A 17,525-nucleotide genomic window follows, 5' to 3' on the forward strand; every position below is an offset into this window, starting at 1 on the left:
AACGGTTCGAGGGTATCACAAGCTTGCACTGCAGTCGTTTCTATCACATGCAATTCAAGTAGCTGTGGGGCGCTAAAGTCGAGGGTTCATAAATATTCGAAGCCTCCTTCCCTTGTTCTTTTTTTTGATCTTTCTGATTTTTTATGGGGTGGTTGTCAATAGATCAACCTGGAGCGATATGCGTCAAATGATCAATAGACCAAAAGGCGCGCGGGCCGTAGCCCGCCTGTTGATCCCAAAGGCGTTCACACAAATGCCCTGTCATCTGAAAAGAATTGCCTTGTGAGCGCTAGGGAGGCCGAAGGAGAGCCCTCAAGGAATCCTGGAGAACGGTTGGGGCTAGTAGGCGCTAGCACTATGTTGCGCAGATTGAACAAAATTGCCGCGTGTCACGCAACTTGATAAGGTGATAAACCCAGGATCCTTCCATCGCACGGTCGCCAAATTGTCGAACGGCGTCGTTCTAGTGAAATGAGATGAACGCCAGGTAAGCTATCGCCGCCAATCATCGCCAGCAAAAGCCATTGGCGTGAGATAAACTTTGTCGGTTTGCCGGCGGGACAGCCCGGCACGTGCGCAGCGACAGGGATCTCCACGTATTCGCAATTTATACCCCGACGGAGAAGCGGAGCTCGCCGATTTACAGGAAACCCGATTCAGATAGCAGTCTACGCGTTGGTCAAAACCACGGTTAGTCATCGATCGATCAACCATTGAAAAGAGAAAATAATATCTGGAGAAGATATGTTGGGTATCGCCAAGCCAGGCCTAAAACACCAAAGCAAGCACATGAGGTCATGATAGAAAAGAAAAAAAGGGGGCATAAGAAGGGGAGGGAGAATGAAAATGAGAAGAAAAGGGGAAAGCGTTAACGCATCGACATGGCCAAGCTCGCAATAGCGAAGGTACTCATGTCTCCACTGGCTGTAGTAGGACTAGTAGTAGCATACCTCGCAATCTTTTCGTCCTCCCGTTCTCTGGGTTCCACTTCCAAACTCCGGTCGTACATGTCATGCACGTCGCCCGCCGCTTGTAAATTACTAAGAATATAATCCTGCAATTCTGGAACAGGCTGAAGAAGATACGGGACATTTTGATACTGCTGGATATCTCGGATTACTTCCGCGGTTTTGGCGCGTTTGTTGAAGTTGATCAGCTCCGATGGCGTAAGAGATGGAATACCATCTTCAATGAAGGTCAAATCGGTCAAGTAAACACCTAAGGCAATTAAGTCAGTCTCCGTTGCTAGGAAGCAGGGAAGACAGGAGGGGATCAATTGATCGATCATCATTTTCATACCGAAGAACGGGATGCACGGCGGGTTTGCCAGGTGCAGAGTTTCACGGTACTCGCCGAAATTCTTTGTACTGGCCATGAGCCTGCGCATTTGCTCCAAGATGGTGGACGTGCGTCCACTAACTTGACCCCATGTCCGACCGAGGCGATGGATAGGCGCCGTTCCGAGGGCAGAGATGATGGAGGTCAGGGTGGAGTAATTGTTGAGGGTACGGCATTTCTAATAGGCTTGTCAGTAACAATCATCGTACAGAAAGAAGTGTCCATACGTCTGCCACGTTAACAAAGTGCTTGATAACAACCACACGCTTCTTGACATCACCTTGACTAAGGATCATCTCCGCAACCCAGTTGGTCAGCTGATTCGAGTGAAGGATCAAAGCTTTCACGTTAGTTGCAGGTTCGGGCTCGTCGGGCCCAACCTTCTTTTGCCACGTTTTATTCAAGCATTCTATAGGTCGAATTTTGGAGTAAAGGCGTGACTCGATGATTGTAAGCTGGCGAGCGAACTCCGTGGGATCAATGTCCAGGAACTTGAGTTTCTTCATGTTCTTCGGAACGATGGGGGTCGGAGCAGGAACCGCTTGAGTAGGGACAAGACGTTTGACAGTTGTGTCTTGGCCACGAAGTCGTTGCTCGATAACAGTCAACAATGGAGGTGTACCTGGTGTCTTCGTGGTGGCGATGGAATCTTTGGTGAAAGCATGAACACGTTCAAGAAGCCTCATATGCGCCTCATCGTTCGGTTCCATCCAAAAATTTTCAAACCAACTCTTTAGGATGTTGACTATACGGAATCGGATAGGCTTCTGCTTCCTATCAACCCATATTTGCATCTCCTCCGGGTTGAGGCCAAATGGTGGCTGGATATTGAAACGTTGGGTTAGCAACTCAAAAAGCTCCGAGGCAGTGGTGAAAGAACGATAGGTAAGGAGGAAAGTGTTGTTGAAAGAAGCATCAAGCTTGTCATGTCGAGTTAAGTGCTCCACTAGGCCTGCTAGCGTGCCGCATTTCAAGGTAGGCACATCGTTCTTGGTATCATAAAATACTTCGCCTTCATGATCCATCTTCAAAAACCAAGGCGCTTCTTCCGGCTCCCGAACCGGTTCACGAATTGGTTCTCGAGTGATTGCAGCTGGCGGGGCTTGTCCAAAGAATCTCTGGGCCTTATCCATGTTGCGCCGCACTTTGCTCGTTGCGTGATCGATGGAGTATGAAGATGGGATTCCGATTGATTCATCTGCAACTTTAGCCTGGGATTCCCCGCGGTTATGCAGAGGACCCTTGAAGCCCTCATTATCTCCCCCCACACGGCTTTCGCTACGAAAAGCTCCAGGGGACTCAGGAATTTGCTCGAGTAGGAGGGAGAGAGAGAATCCTATCTGGGAAACGTAGTTTTCGAGTTGCCTAGCAACGCCTCGCACAGCATTCAGGCGGTCATCGAGAGAATCCCCACGCAATTCAGCCCATTCATCACCCAGGGGTGTCGTAACGGCTTGACATCCGAGGACAAAATCGGCGATCGCATCGTAAACTCGCTGTTTCTGTAAACTAAAGTCGACCAACTGCGGGTTCTGGAAACTAGTTCCCAGAGGCACCAAGTTAATAGACTCGACGGAGGAGATCCAAGGGCGAAACTGCTCGATGACCTTGATAGCGGCGGCCGAGACGGCATCCCCTATTTCGCAGTGTTCAGCAACGGTGACGATCTTCTTCTGGTTGAGCGTCAACCGTTCCTCAAGTCGACGAATGCTGCCAACAAAGGACCTTCGAAGAATATCAATGTGGTCTAAAAGTGCTGCATCCAGAATCACCGCTGGTTCAGTCCGAGAGTCACCCCCATCCTGGTCTAAGAAGGACGTCGGTCCCGAATCATTGAGGGAAACGCCATTGTTCTGCCAACCACCGCCAGAATAACTACCTACCACAAAGCCCGGGACGATCCGTCGTATGAAGTCACCACGCTGCTGCCTTGCAACATCGACATAACCATAGACGCCCTGCATAACACCATCTGCCTCTTGTAAACATTTGTTGACGGAATCCGGACCTGGCCAGTCAGCAGCGGCAATATGGGACGAAAGCACTAATTTGGAGAATTTGGACATCATATCCCTAAAGTGCGGGTACAGAGCCTTATTCGTGGAGATAATCGATGGATTTCCAGAATGATTGTCTGTGGTGTCGGAGCCAGCAGCCAGAAGCATACGCAGGTGATCTGATATGTCCTCTGCTTTCCTCACGAATTCTGAGCGATCACCGTTCAATAGAGTCTGGCGATAGATCTCGACAGCGTTGCGCATGTTGTCAACGAGGAGAGGCCAAGTCAGGGGGGGTGATGCACCGTCGTCGACAAAATGCGAGGGAGCCTCGGAAGAGATAGAAGGTCTGTGAAAATTGTCGGAAAGCGATGTAGTACTGCTGGCAGCGGTGCCAAAGCTATACGCCTTGTGAAGGCTTCGATGCGAGCTCTTGCCATCGTTGATCGACTTCGTAGTGGATGGTGGGTGTAAGGAATCCATGGATGTCGCAGGAGATACACCGTCAATATAAGACTGTCGTCTTCGGGACATGGAGTCTTGGGAAGCCAGCATCAGGGATTCACCCTCAGCTTCCGATGCAGAACCATCATAGTCATCCTCGTCTCGTTCGAAACCACGGGCCATCATTTCGGGGGGAGGTCTGGTCTGATTGGGCACAAAAAAGTTACTGCGGTCGTACGGACCCGTTTCGTTCGTGGACGGGTTTTCAAACGGCAGCTCCATAGTACTATAGCCGGTGAGAGTATTAAAGTAGAATAGACGGCCATCTGGGGTTGCTTGTGGAATCCAAAAAGCGGCCTCCTCCTGCTCTTTTGGAGGCCCTGTGCCTTCGATAGGTAATATCGGTTGCGAATCGCGCGGGTTTCCTGCAGAATCGACCTCGTCCTCCTCGTGGTCTTCCTCGCGCTCCTCCTCGTATTCATCTCCTAGGCCGGACTCCGCGCTGATTTCTCCATCCTCATGTTCGTTTGACACATGCTCCTCAAGCTCGCTAGAATCTGTAATGATGGTGCAGTAATTGCTAGGGAACCAGCCCCGGACACTATTGTTGATCACCCCGTCCCACCAGCCGGTTTCGAGTTGGTTCAGCACTTGTATGATATCGCCTCTCCGAAAGCTAAGACTGGTATGATCGTCGGCATCATAGTCATACATGGCCCGCACAAACAGAGCCGGTGCTGGCTCGGGACTGGGAGTATAGCGTCCAGCGGTCGCCATCTTGACGGGGAGCTGATGTCGCTGAGGTGATTGATCGACACTAATATCTCTGTGGTGGAAGGACACGCTGCTTCCACGACTGCGACTCCCAGGGGCAGTCGTGGGAGTGGACGCCTGTTCCTCGGTATAGGCAAGGGTGGTTGTGATAGTGCCCGTCTTAGTCGCCAGCGTGGATTTAGTGTCGAGAACTAATGGCTCTGCTAAGCGGGAGTCGTACATTCCAATTGACTTTCTTCGATAGTAGATAGAGGGGGAACCGGTTTTAAGGGGGGAAGGGAGAGGGAGGGAAATAAGATCGAGTGGGAATCAGTATGCTACGTCCCTTGCGACAAACGGCTGGACGAGCTTATCGAAAGGCGTTGGTCATGACTAGATCGGCACGCAACTGTCGAAGGATCGGGAGGTGATGCGGTGCGGGTTGGTTGCAGAATCACACTGCGGGAGAAACGTAGTAGACTATAGTGGGTTCACCGCACGGTGGTGGCAGGGCAAAGGCGATAACGATAAAAGTGGCAAGGACGCGGTTAAAATAGCCTTAGTATCCAGTAGGAATCCTTTGTTTCAGAAAGACTGTTGAAGTATGCTGAAATCGTGTGTGAGAGAGAGCAGGGAAGAAAAAAGAAATAAAAATAAAAAAAGGTGAGCAAAACACACAGAAGACAGCAAGCCGCCCAGGAGAAGAGAAAGAGAGGGTCCTCAGGGAGTTTTAGGGAGGTTCTCAACTGTCCGTTCATTTGGGGTGGGCAGATGGACTGAGTGTGAGTGGAGGAAAGTAACCAGCAATACCGTCCTTGTCCGTCCACCGATTACTACAGGAAAATAATCATAATACCACCTCTTTTCAATACCACACTACCAAAAATTACCGTACATACATCTCCTCGTACTCCAGTTACCTATTTTCTTCCTTTTTATGATACCTTTAACCGCGGCTGATACAACCGAGTCAATGGCTGAGGGGCAATGGTCATTTTGAATTTCGATTTATTACTTGTTTGTTTGTTCCTTTGCTTGCAGCTGCGTCAAGGTGATTATGAGTATTCAGGTAGGAGTTCAAAGATCTCTTGTTGGTCGGCCTTTTTCTTGTCGTTCATTTTTTTTCATTTCATTTTTTTTTTCCGCCACAAACATTCAGTTTGGGGGCTATAAATTGCCCAAGTCACTGCGCCCCGTGTAGGCCATAAGCCTCACACAGGAATACAGTATGTAACGAAACGGATTAAGGTCGATACGGAGACGCGGACCAGCAGTAGCACGAGCCCTTTTGACCATTTGACTTTACGGGCCATGCATAAACTGTCGCCCTTGGTGCGTTGATAGGCGCTTGGAGGTCACTAAAAAGTCTATCCATGTTCCCCGTACCACAATCACCAACCCTCGCTGCTCCATAGTATGTTAACGGGTCTCTCTACGATTTAAAAGCGCGTCTGTAGCCTTGATTATCGGGACAAGAAGGCTGGATCCTAGGGTATTTCGGCTGCATTTCCGCTTCTTTGCATTGTCTCCCCAAGGTAGATTATAATTGGATTGCCCGTTGAACACATAGGGCTGGGAGTGGGAATTCTTTGGTAACTTACTAGATGTAGGTCCTCCTCTATATAAACTTGCTCTTGTTGCCCATAGGGCCTTGCTCTGCACCTTTTTTTTTCTTAGTATACGAGAGAAGAAGAAAAAAAACCAGGATCGTTTTATTGGTATTCTTGGGTTTTCTGACCGACTTTGGTATTTTAAACCGCTTGTCGTCTCCATTTCCTGTGGAGAATTTTAGCTCGCGTCGGCGTTGCACTCCAAAAATACTCCGCAACAGTCTCGACTGATGGGGACTTTACGAGATGAATTGGTCTTAGTACAGCCTCGTATATATTATTATGTATTACTTCAATAATCTGTTATCACTCCCACACCGCATGGGCGCGTGGATACCGGATTGCACCCCAGTCAGAGTGTACAGAACCATTGAATCATCCATGAACCTTGAAAATGTTTGGAATATCCACATGAACTCTACCCAGTACTTCTGTTCCACTATCATGATATATGCATGGACATGTAGGATACCCTGTGCGAGTGTTTTTCCCGGAGGATTTATCACAATTCAATGCGATGTATAGTGCATGATTTGCCTCTGTGTGCGGCAGGTCGCATGAAGGCACCTGAGTCACCAACAACAACAGTGCCACCTTGTAGGCATGCCTCTATGTACTAACTCGAGGGAAAGTATCTCAGGAGTATCTTCCAGGTCACATCAACGGGCATTGACAATGAAACAGCACATGTTGTTAACTTGTAAATACAAATGAATGTCAATATCCTGTTAAACTATAACTTATGGCCATGGCTGGCTTAAAAAAAAAAAAAGGCCCCACACAACCACTCGTCCGTCAATCATATATAGCGCTGACATCCAAACTTCATCGCCGAAGGAACTATACATGCCTATATAAGAGCTTATCCATGGAACAGGGCGAAGTGATGTAATCCCCGGTAGGTCTGATACTGGAAGATCCGCACCAATTCCAATGGAACAAAGCCGAGACCGTTCAGGCTGTACGACCTACGACGATTCTTGCGACAGATCAGGGGCTATAGCATTTCTAGAACTTGGGGAGCCGTTACTATTAGTTAATTAGTTAACCTTCTTTATGTGGTAAGCCATAATTATTGGGCGGTTGGATGGAGTTCCGCTTTTGAGCTTCCTTTCCTGGGTTGACCTTAATTTTGAGATTCCTGACCCTTCCATATCACTGGCATTAGAAGAAGGGATAAACTGGACACGTGATCTCCGTAAGTGTACTTAGTAAGTACTAGCCATCATGCCATGTACTAACAATCCCCCATTCCCACGGTCTCGGTCAACCGCTATTTATTCGCAGATCCAAAACTAAAGAAGATTTAAGTCACTTGACACATAACGCAACTCGTCACCCGTCAAAAGCAAGTCATACCATACCATCTTGCAGGTGAGGTGTCAGACGCCACGTAGGGCTCTCTGCTTTCCGGCGTTCGAAAAAGTTAGTTGCAGCGTTCACCTATCTCCTATTGGGGTATTGAAGGCATCCAATTATGATATATTGATAGATAGAATGTATCTCCCAATGTACTCTGGATGTCCTTGCTGGGTTCCAAACCTGGAATGTTGGAATCTTAATCCGGTAACTCATATACACCCCCTTCAATGGAAATTAGATCTCTCAACTTGAGAAGAGTTGACCCTTAAGATACACAACCTATCATTATCCAATGAACTAATTTATGCTTCCCTATTATCGCTCCTTACCTATCAAACCAATGTTGTCAGGCTTGACCAAGAGCTATTGAAAACATAGCATAACATAGTCCCTCAGGACAATCCCCATCACGCCAAAACTCCCTTACGCTGTTGCCTCATTTCTCAAGAACTCTATTAGAATACACATTTCAAATATTGCAAAATCAACGGCCTAAACTAAGCATTACATCATGAAGTCTCTAGTTCATTTACAATTGTTCGAATCAAACTAAGCAGTTATCATCCGATCAAACCGTCCCTCTCCATTCACCCTCCAAACCCATTCTACCATCCCCTCCTCCAATTCTTCAATATCCCATAAATTCCCCATAGGCACAATCATCAACATCCTTTACCCCCACAAAAACTCACAGAAACCACCGAATCCCCAAAACCAGCCCAACCCAGCAACAAGGCACCGGGCACGACACGTCAAGCCGCAGCATTAACATCAAAAACCACGTGTCCTTACAACCCAACTAAATATACTTTACACATGTTCCTGCGTATATCTCAATGTGAAACCCACAATTCGCGCCATGGACGTATATCATGGTTGCCTTGCGCAGCTTTGACCTCTTGAACCTTGAGTCTATAGAATTGTTTTTGGGCACCAGAAGTCTATATACATTCGCGTAGTATGGATGACGTGTGAACTTGGCTGGGTTCTTGGCTGCTTTGGTAGTTTATGTGCTTTATTGTCGGTGCGAGGCGTAAGGGGCGAAGTGTGTCGTAGGAGTATAATGGCTTGGTTTTGGTGATTTATATATATATATATGGGTTTCAAGGGTAGGAAGTGAGGAATTGCGTACTCGGTTATGGGATAAATGTACAAAGGAGCACAGCACGACATACGACGCTTAATACATGTTAGGTGATTAGCAATACTGCCTAGACCCTATAACTAGTATCTTCTTCGTTCACCCACGACGATATCTCAGCATAACAAACACAGATACATATCTCTAGTCTACAGTAATTGAATTACATTCTACAGATAGACACTACAAAGTAACAGACTGTACACACCATATCCCTATCACCATATCACAATCCCAGCTTCCGTAACCAAAGTCGATATATATATCTGTCCCGATAGACACACTGAAGGGTTCATAAATCCAAATTCCCTGTATAACGGCACAAATATAAGAACTGATATATATACCTCCAGTTTCAAGTATCCAGCGTGGATTGAAATAGATCAGAGAATTCTTGGCTTTATATCAGAATAGCGCTATCAAGAGCCACACGACCATGCCATGTTTCATCTCGACGCCAGGGCTAGAGACATTTCTGCTACCTGTTGAGACAGTTGTGGCATCACTATGAAGACGGTATGTATGTTTCTTCATCGTTATGGACGTTACAATCGATTTACGGTTTCGTGCTCTCTAGTGTGGCAGTTGAGTACACCGGCCCTTGGCTGTGTCTCTGAACAGTTCGTGTAATGGCCATGTGCTCCCTGTACATCATTTCCGATAGTCGAATGGCTACTTAGAAGAAGTGCATATGTGAGCATAGCTTGTACTGACGTTTATCTTTTGGGATTTATTGGCGACATGTCCAACATCAAGTACAGTCCCACTAGATGCGTACCAGTGTTCTTGATGTCGAAATTTGAAACACATGGAACTTTTACTTGGGGGTTACTTATGGCATTACAAATGTAAATTTATGTATTTTAATAATGCTCAGCATGATTAATATTGGATTGTATATTTCTATCTACCTGAAACAGTCAGTCCATGAGCGGATAGGGACCAGGCGAGACTGACTGCTACTCTATCATCACCAGAAGCCAATTAAGAAACGGTGCAGTTAGATACTGCCAGGATATATTTTCCCTCGAGATAATTGCAAATATACAACAAATAATCTGATATATCAATCGCCTCCAACGAGGATATGAACAACATTCATCACTATGTCGGATATACGCTTCCTTAACCGCTGAAATTCTTCAAAATATCCACTTTCGCCGTGCTAGAGCCCCGAGAAACGTATAGCCTCATAGAGTTATCGCTCATGTCCAGAGAACGATGTTGGTGTGCTACAACCCTAGACCTAAATTATATAAATACATTAGCGTCGCCGATGCTTCATAAAATTTATATACCTATGTTGAATATACCACCATATTACCTCCTACTTCTGGTCCTTATGCCAGTCGCCATCCTTTCTAGAAATCAAGTGCTTTCGTGTCTTTCTACAACAATCCCCAAACCCCAAACCCACCATCAAAACCTATACAAAGAACAACCCCATAAAAGCGAAACATGCCCCAGAAACGCCCCAAACCAGGTCCCTATTATCATACACCGTAATTTCCCTCCTTGCAGCATCTAATTTAAGGTTAATTACCGGGGAATCGATAATCAGAAACACAAAGATCAGCAAGGGGAGTATCTATCACCAGTAGAGGGGCCAAGGAGGGATAAACAAGGAGGAGGGGAAGAGACAGCCCCTCACATGCTAATAACCTATCTCTACTAATTCTATTGTCTACTCTAGACTATTATGGAGTGAGGAGCCGATATAGCCGTTGTTCTAGTTCACTATCTAATAGTAGATTCCTCTGACGGAAACGGCTGCCTAGGCTATTGATCTCAGACTAGGTACTAAAAATTTGATTATGGGGCTGTTGTTAGGAGTAGTAGTCATATCTAGGGAATAGGCAAGAGTGTATGTATGGATGTAGTACAGGATAGAATGTACAAGTGGATGATTTGTCCAAGAGGTATAATATTAGGTTCGTATCTACGGGGTACAGGACATAGAATACTCCGTACGAAGAAGGTCCAAGATAGCCCAAGCACAGTATACATAAACATAATCAAGTAAAGTCCACGACAACGAATGGGAAATAACATTTCTCCTCCACCCCCCAAAATCCCATCCATGTCTCAGCACCAGGATCCTTCCAGGTACATACATACAGTACATACCTAGGCAGATGCCCCCGTCCTCATCAATAATTCCCAAAAAAGATAATCACAATCACCAACCCATGGACTCCGATCATCCCGTCAGCTTACCCCTTACGAAAAGCCAACCAAAGTCAACTTCCCCACCTAGATTAGTACTAAGCTCTAACCTCCCTGTACACCCAAGCGAGCGCATCCGTATCCGAAATGACCCAGGGAAATTTCGATAGTCTCAAGGCTGAATCGGTGGAACTCGAGTTTTCTTGCTTGCCCCTCCCCCTTTTTTTTGACTTCGTTCCGGCCCCCTTTCCAGTTTTCCGGCACACGACGGATGTCGCAGAATCGACGACTACGTCCTTCCAGAAGCCTTCTTTGGATCCAATCGCCCGTTTCCGGTGGGGAGGAGTGAGTGGTTGTATATCGGGGATTAGATACCTAGCGAACCGGTTGGTTGGAGTTGGAATTGGATTGGTGTGGGTGGTTCCAGTCCTTTGTCAGGGAGTCTGTATATATGGTTTTGGTTTTGGGTGTATTTTTCCCCTTTATTTGCTTTATTTGCTTTATTTTATCTATTTTTTTCCTTTTGTTTTTCTACGCAGGCCGATTTCTGGATTGCTTAGTATGCTACTTAGTACTTACCTACCTAGGTACGCTAAGTTCTTCACGAGACGGTATTTAGTATGCTGTGAAACGTTATGTATGTACGTAGTATTATTATTAGCATACATACATGCGAAAAGGAAAAACTATTGGGGGAGAGTGTGGGAATACCTGCCCTAAGTCCGGAGTAATGCAATACGACTGAGAACAAAGAGCTGAACTGAACCCACCCTCAATATTGAGACCAGGTCAGCATGGAGGGGAGAAAACTATGCGCCGTGCCTAATGGAAAATAACAGGGTATTGTTAAGATACTGGGATCTGGTTCATTGTCGAGACTTTTCTCTAGAGATCTGTGGTTATATCGCTAGATTCTTAACCTTCAGCTGATAAAAATATATAATCCGGGAAAGGCAGTGTTATCGAGAGGAAAACGCATATGATCGAGCATTATTAATATACCCCTGCAGACAGATTACGAACCTCAAATACACAAATGTTGGGATGAGACAGGCAAGTATCTTAGTTGGGGCGGCCTCTAATCTATGCTGAGACATCGGACAGGCATGTTGTACGCATTTGACATGCGAGCTGAGCGGGTGTGAACCATGGAACTCATTTGTGGACAGGCGGGAAGATTCCATGGTTCAGATCTGACAAAGCTATAGAGACAAAGTGAGTAAATAGCAACGTACTACAACATATAGTTTTGTGTATAGAGAGTGATGTTTATCTATAAGGTGTTCTAGAACAGATTGACAAATGATTAGGACTGTCCATTGGAAACTAGTCTAACCTGAGGCAGACTTAGGTTTCAATCCGAGTTAGCGAGGCCACACACAAAACGATCGGGAAGGTCGAGAAGTCCCAAGAAAGGAAGCGAAAAAAAGGGCCGAGACTGGATGGGGGTCCTCTCCTCTCTCTCTTCGCGATTTTTTTTTTCCCATGGAGTGGTTCTGGATTTATTTTCCTTTTCCCGATGCTCTCACTAACTGGTGGGGACAAACAAAACCCAACAGTCCAATTTCTCACTGCCATGTGTAATATATATAGAAGCGGTCAAGAAATCAACAAAGAAGAGAAACTGGCCCCCGGCTATGGGCTCCATGTTGAAGGAATTCGCCCAAATCCGATGGCCAGCACTCACCGACTCCAAGGCAATGGCCTGTTTAAGAATTCCAGACCGATATTCTTTCCCCCACCAAAGGCCGAAGGGGGTGAACGAAAGAGAGGGGGATTTCCGCTAAACCAATTTGTTCATATCCAGGAATACTCACAAAGTTGCCGGGATGGCAGCCAAAGGCGGTTTGCATGATGCTGATGCCCACTAGTGTAGGGACGGAGTCCTCGGGGAAGAGGTTCCTGAAATCCTGCAACGGTACCTGGTGGGGACAGAAATCGGAAACGATGGAAATTCATGATTCACAAATAATCTTTTTTGGGTCTTCCACACTTTTGGAGCTATCGTCTAGGTATAGATCCATTGCATCTGGGACTATGTGGTTACGTACCCAACTATAGGACCGTAGGGATGATAAAGACGGGTAGCTGCAGCAAATCAATTCTCTTGTTGAGCGAAGGAGAGGCCTCTAAGCTTTCCGGTTCTTTCAATATTTAACTTTGACTTTTTCTTACCCCTTTCTCGTGATCACGATGGCTGTGAGGATGATCCAAGTATAAATGAGAAACAACGAGTGAGTGATAGACATTACACCACTCCAAAGAGAAACCCACCGAATCATCAATGGAATGTGGAACCACACGCCCGGAGAATATGAGCTTGGACTGGAAATGATCGATCATGAATGGATGGATCGGTATGCACGGAGGATTTTGCACTATTTTCTTCTTCTGGTCCCGTGCGCGAGCCGCGGATCGATATTGATCGCACGGAGTCCGAGGTGCGTTCAACAACATGGATACCTCTTATCCCGAGGCCACAATTGGATCCGTAAATCCAACAAAGCATGCAGCATTAATTGACCCCAACAGCGTTCGAGAAAGTCGCCATATCCTCAAAAGCAAACTTAGTTATCCACCAACAGGAACCCATGGCCATTGATTCCGTATCCTGGGCGTTTCTGGGTCGGACCGCTGCATGGCCGGGAAGTGGATCGGAAGAGAGAAAAAAAAATCCTGCCAGTTGCCAAGGTAGAAAGTGTTCATCTCCAAGGAATTTCAAGAGGCTGGGCGCATCAGAGAGCGCCGAATAATAGGTTCTCATCTGGTCTGAAATGCATTTGCCCTGATAAGTACCTTCTCAATGGAGTAAGCCCGCCTGCTCACCGCTCTCTCCCTTCAACACCGCTGGCAGATTAAAGCGGTGAAGGCGAGAAAAAAGTACGTACATGCGGCCTAACTATTCTGGGTGAGGAACTAACAGCTTAGTTATCAGTGTGGTGGAGAGTGGATGGATGGGATCCTGCTTTTGAAGACTGGTGGGTGCTGACCATCAGTAAAGATGGGATTGCGGTGATGCCAGGTCGTGGGGCCTAGGTTTTAACCGCCAGATCAGGCCCGCTGGCGTGATTCTATTCTGAAGGTCACTCCTTATTGTAATAGGAATTACAGCGATAACTACATCTGTACTCCGGATTGTACTCTGTCTGTAGTCAACTAGTTGTAGTGACGTTTACCGTAAGGTACACTGTACTTCTTGAAGGTCATGTGTGTTACCCTAGTAACTAACCGTGTCTGACGGGCTCCTCGGGGTCCCAACCCCTTCAGTACTGGAGAACGCCCCACTGGCATGCCGGGATTTTACGGAGTCGGGTTTTGGTTGATTCTTTGTAGTTTATTTCTATGTAGCGAAACAATGAACTATGTAGTAAAGTACTTTCTAGTCTCATATCTTAGGTAGACTACAAGGACTACGAAATCAGTGAGTTACCTTCACGACTTGGCTTGTAAACGCCTAAGAAACCTTAAAAAAAGGGGGGGAATGAACAAGCAAGCGGATGCCAATGACACCAACGACTCATCTGACCTAGTAGAAAGAGAGAGGGATGTACCCTGTAATCACTACTTCTCGACGGTGGATCCTCTACTTGGGGCATGCGGAACGAGGGCGCGTCTCCGAGTGACGCTGGGATTAGGCGCGATTGCGATTGCTGGCCTGCAGGCAGCCACACAGCCAACTAACCCGACACTAACATGTAAACTATGTCCATATCCAGAACAGATCCCCCATGCCACCGATCCAGATGGGATCAGGTATCCCAATGCATCTTCTGCTTGGATGCAGTATTTCCAAAAACAGCAACAATACAGTGATGATGCAGTCCTGCATGAGTAAGAGGAAACTAGATCTCACCTGATGTGCCTTTCTAGGAAGACAAAGACTGGGCCGTTGTTTCAAGCCAACCTGTGCAGATGGGATTATAATGACTACATTATTATTATGCAGTCTGACTGATTGACCGTCTCAAGTTAAGACTGATGAACACACGGACAGAGGGAGCACCGTCGAGATTGGCAGTGTCGTAGGTTGTCTTGTCCACTTTGGATGAACAGCTGACCTTGGAGCTGAAGGGGCCAAGACAAAGAGGCAAACATATGTCTTTTTCGTCCGGAGTATTGCGGCAGTGCCCTTCGTCCTGTTGTTCTTCACGGGGAATTTTAAATCTGATTTTATTTTATTATCGTGGTTTTTTTTTTTTTTTTTGGTGTGTTTTGAGTAAAAATTAAATAAAGCAAAAGGCTAAATATGAAAGTAAAATGGAATAGTCGAAGAGAGAGAGTAGAGAGAGAGAGAGAGAAACGAATAAGTCATTTTATTTGTTCACATATCGTCCAATCTTCCGTGGAGTGGCCGATGATCTGTCAGTCAGCCTGGAGATATCACATCATCCATATTCTCCTATTGCCGCGTGATGGCGGGTGGCTGTTCGGCCAAGCATAACCTCTCTGGACACATAGATCTCTGACTTGGCAGTGACAACCTCTCAAGAAGAAAGGTGAAAAGTGGCATAATTTGGGAGTTACTTTAGCAAGCTCTCAAGTTTAAGATTAGTTTCTTCGTCATGCCGACATATTGAGGTGAGGAGTCTGGAACAAAGGGCCGAGCTCGATGTCAACGATCCACCGGGGTTCAATTCAAACAGGCAATCAGGTTCTTCTGTCACGCGTTGATTGGGTCTTAAGTAAAACTAACCTCGGTGATAGGCGACCGATACACTAATTACCAAATAACTGGGGTTATTACGTAGGATTACCAGTGCAGCTTCCTGGAAAAGGAGGGGTTGATCAATCGGCGGATTCGAAGGGGGGTTTTTTTGGAAAGAGAGGGACAGGAGGGGGATTCGAGGGGCTGTTGACTTAACAACATAAGTTTGGTGGCGGGTTTAAGGGAGGGGTTCCCATATTGTAATCCCCCTCCCACATTCAAAGGTATCGGTTTGCAAGGGAAACAAAAAACAAATAAAATTAAAAAATTAAACTAAATGGGAATTATTGAAATGATCTACAATCATAGACTATCCAATAGAGAGACGATACATTAATAGTTGAGATGAAGAATGATTATATGGAATGAGGGTCTAGACAAGAAGAACACATATTTATTTTTTTAAAAATAAAAAATAATTCACACCAGAGTCTGTGTGAAAAAGAGGTGGAAATGAAAGGAGTGAGCACACAAACCAAGTCGATAAGCGCACAATTCCGTGGCATTTGAAGCTGTTAGATCCTTGTTGGAGGGGCAAGGGGGCCGCGGACGAGGGGCTGAGAATGGCCATAATCGGGGTGAAAGAGAAAGGAAAAAAAATTAAAATAAGATTAAAAATTGCAGGCCACTCAGAGGGGCTGTTTTTAGGTGCGTGTGATTGATTGTCCGAGCAACAACACTCTCTCCCTTTAGCCTACCAAATATACCCTGTCTACATTGAAGTTGCAAGATTAGAATTCTAACTCGTTGCTAACTTTCACAAAGTACCGAGGACCTTTTGTATAGGTCAAATAGATTGTAAAAGAAAGATGTTCTTAGCCCCGCAGCCGGGCTTTGTGTACCACAATTGTGGTTCTGCGGTGTCAGATAGGGATAAATCAGTATCATCTGCTAACGAAGGACAACCTCAAGGCTCACTAACGATTTACTGAAATCAAAAACACTTTCCAATCAAGTTGACTAACCCATCTTGGTAGTCTACGTACCTGCCGATGGAACCCATCGAACAGAGTTACATACCATACCAGATAAAGATGCCCTCAACCCCACAATGAAATAATATCGATAAAAGAAATCGTAATGATAATCTAACGCTACACAGTGGAGTGTGTGGGCCATCTATCCTCAATGCAGCAAAGTTTCCTAGGGCTATTTATCGAGGTCTTCCAACTCCGAGCTTGGGAAATAGCGAATGTGGGCGAGAGAGACCCCATTGCTACCCACTGACAGGGATGTGTACGGAGGAAAGGAAAGATATGCTCAGAGGTTTTATTTCATTGTCTCATTCTCTACCTACTGTCCACGTAGATAGTACATACACTCCCCTCGTGCCAATGCTTGGAATCCGTGGGATGGTCTTGATGAATGAATAAAATATCATGTCGGTGCTGCCCAAAGCCATGCGTGTGCAAAATAAAATAGTATTTATAGGACGGATGGTTGGAAATGGTAATCAGATCTTGATAAATGATGGCGGTATGTATTTTCATTAATTAATTAATTTTTTTTCTTCCTCTCTATCTATTTTTGAGGCCCAATGCGTTGTTGTGCGTTGTGGATAATAGAATAGTAGTGTATAGGACACGGGGAGTGGAAAGTGGATATGTAGGTCCCTCACATCAGAAAAAGAGAGAGACGTTCTGAAGACCGACAAAAACGGCGGAATGAACAAGTCTTTCTAGACCCCCCGGTTGACCCGGGTTGACGGGTTTGAACTTACAGCAGTCCATGTGGGCTGCAGTGGGCTGGTTGATGTGCTTTGTTTGGATGTGTACTTTGGCCCGTATGCATGCTGTATTTAGTCGTATGGGACGGAGTACGGAAGGACGTGTACTAACCAGCTTGCGTTTAGTCTCACTATTCAGTTAGTCAGAAGGGGCAACAGGGTTTATGATTGGCCTCTGGTGGAATTGACGGTGGTGTTAAGGGCCCCAGTGCGTGGAGGTTTCGGAGGCAGTCTGCTCGCTTGTTCCCCTCCGTGAGTCCCGCCCGGAAGCCCCTCTTTTCCT

The 17,525-nt window shown here is 46.1% G+C and overlaps 3 protein-coding genes across 3 annotated transcripts; 2 read left to right on the forward strand and 1 right to left on the reverse strand.

The window, feature by feature from the left end:
- Nucleotides 1–868: 868 nt before the first annotated feature.
- BDW43DRAFT_306146 (putative cell division control protein Cdc25) lies at nt 869–4,775 on the reverse strand (the record flags this gene model as incomplete). The annotated part of the gene is made up of 3 exons (XM_032045962.1): nt 869–1,218; nt 1,300–1,516; nt 1,566–4,775. 3 exons carry the CDS (start codon nt 4,773–4,775, stop codon nt 869–871), a joined length of 3,777 nt encoding a protein of 1,258 aa, XP_031906103.1.
- Nucleotides 4,776–5,405: 630 nt separating this feature from the next.
- On the forward strand, nt 5,406–5,722 carry BDW43DRAFT_261161 (uncharacterized protein). The gene has a single exon (XM_032040274.1). It carries the CDS (start codon nt 5,520–5,522, stop codon nt 5,703–5,705), a length of 186 nt encoding a protein of 61 aa, XP_031906104.1. The 5' UTR covers nt 5,406–5,519; the 3' UTR covers nt 5,706–5,722.
- Nucleotides 5,723–10,858: 5,136 nt separating this feature from the next.
- BDW43DRAFT_261165 (uncharacterized protein) lies at nt 10,859–11,688 on the forward strand. The gene has a single exon (XM_032040275.1). The coding sequence runs from the start codon at nt 10,959–10,961 to the stop codon at nt 11,529–11,531; it is 573 nt and encodes a 190-aa protein (XP_031906105.1). The 5' UTR covers nt 10,859–10,958; the 3' UTR covers nt 11,532–11,688.
- The last annotated feature ends 5,837 nt before the right edge of the window (nt 11,689–17,525 follow it).

The sequence above is a fragment of the Aspergillus alliaceus genome (genome assembly GCF_009176365.1).
Source record: "Aspergillus alliaceus strain CBS 536.65 unplaced genomic scaffold BDW43scaffold_2, whole genome shotgun sequence".
NCBI lineage: Eukaryota > Fungi > Ascomycota > Eurotiomycetes > Eurotiales > Aspergillaceae > Aspergillus > Aspergillus alliaceus.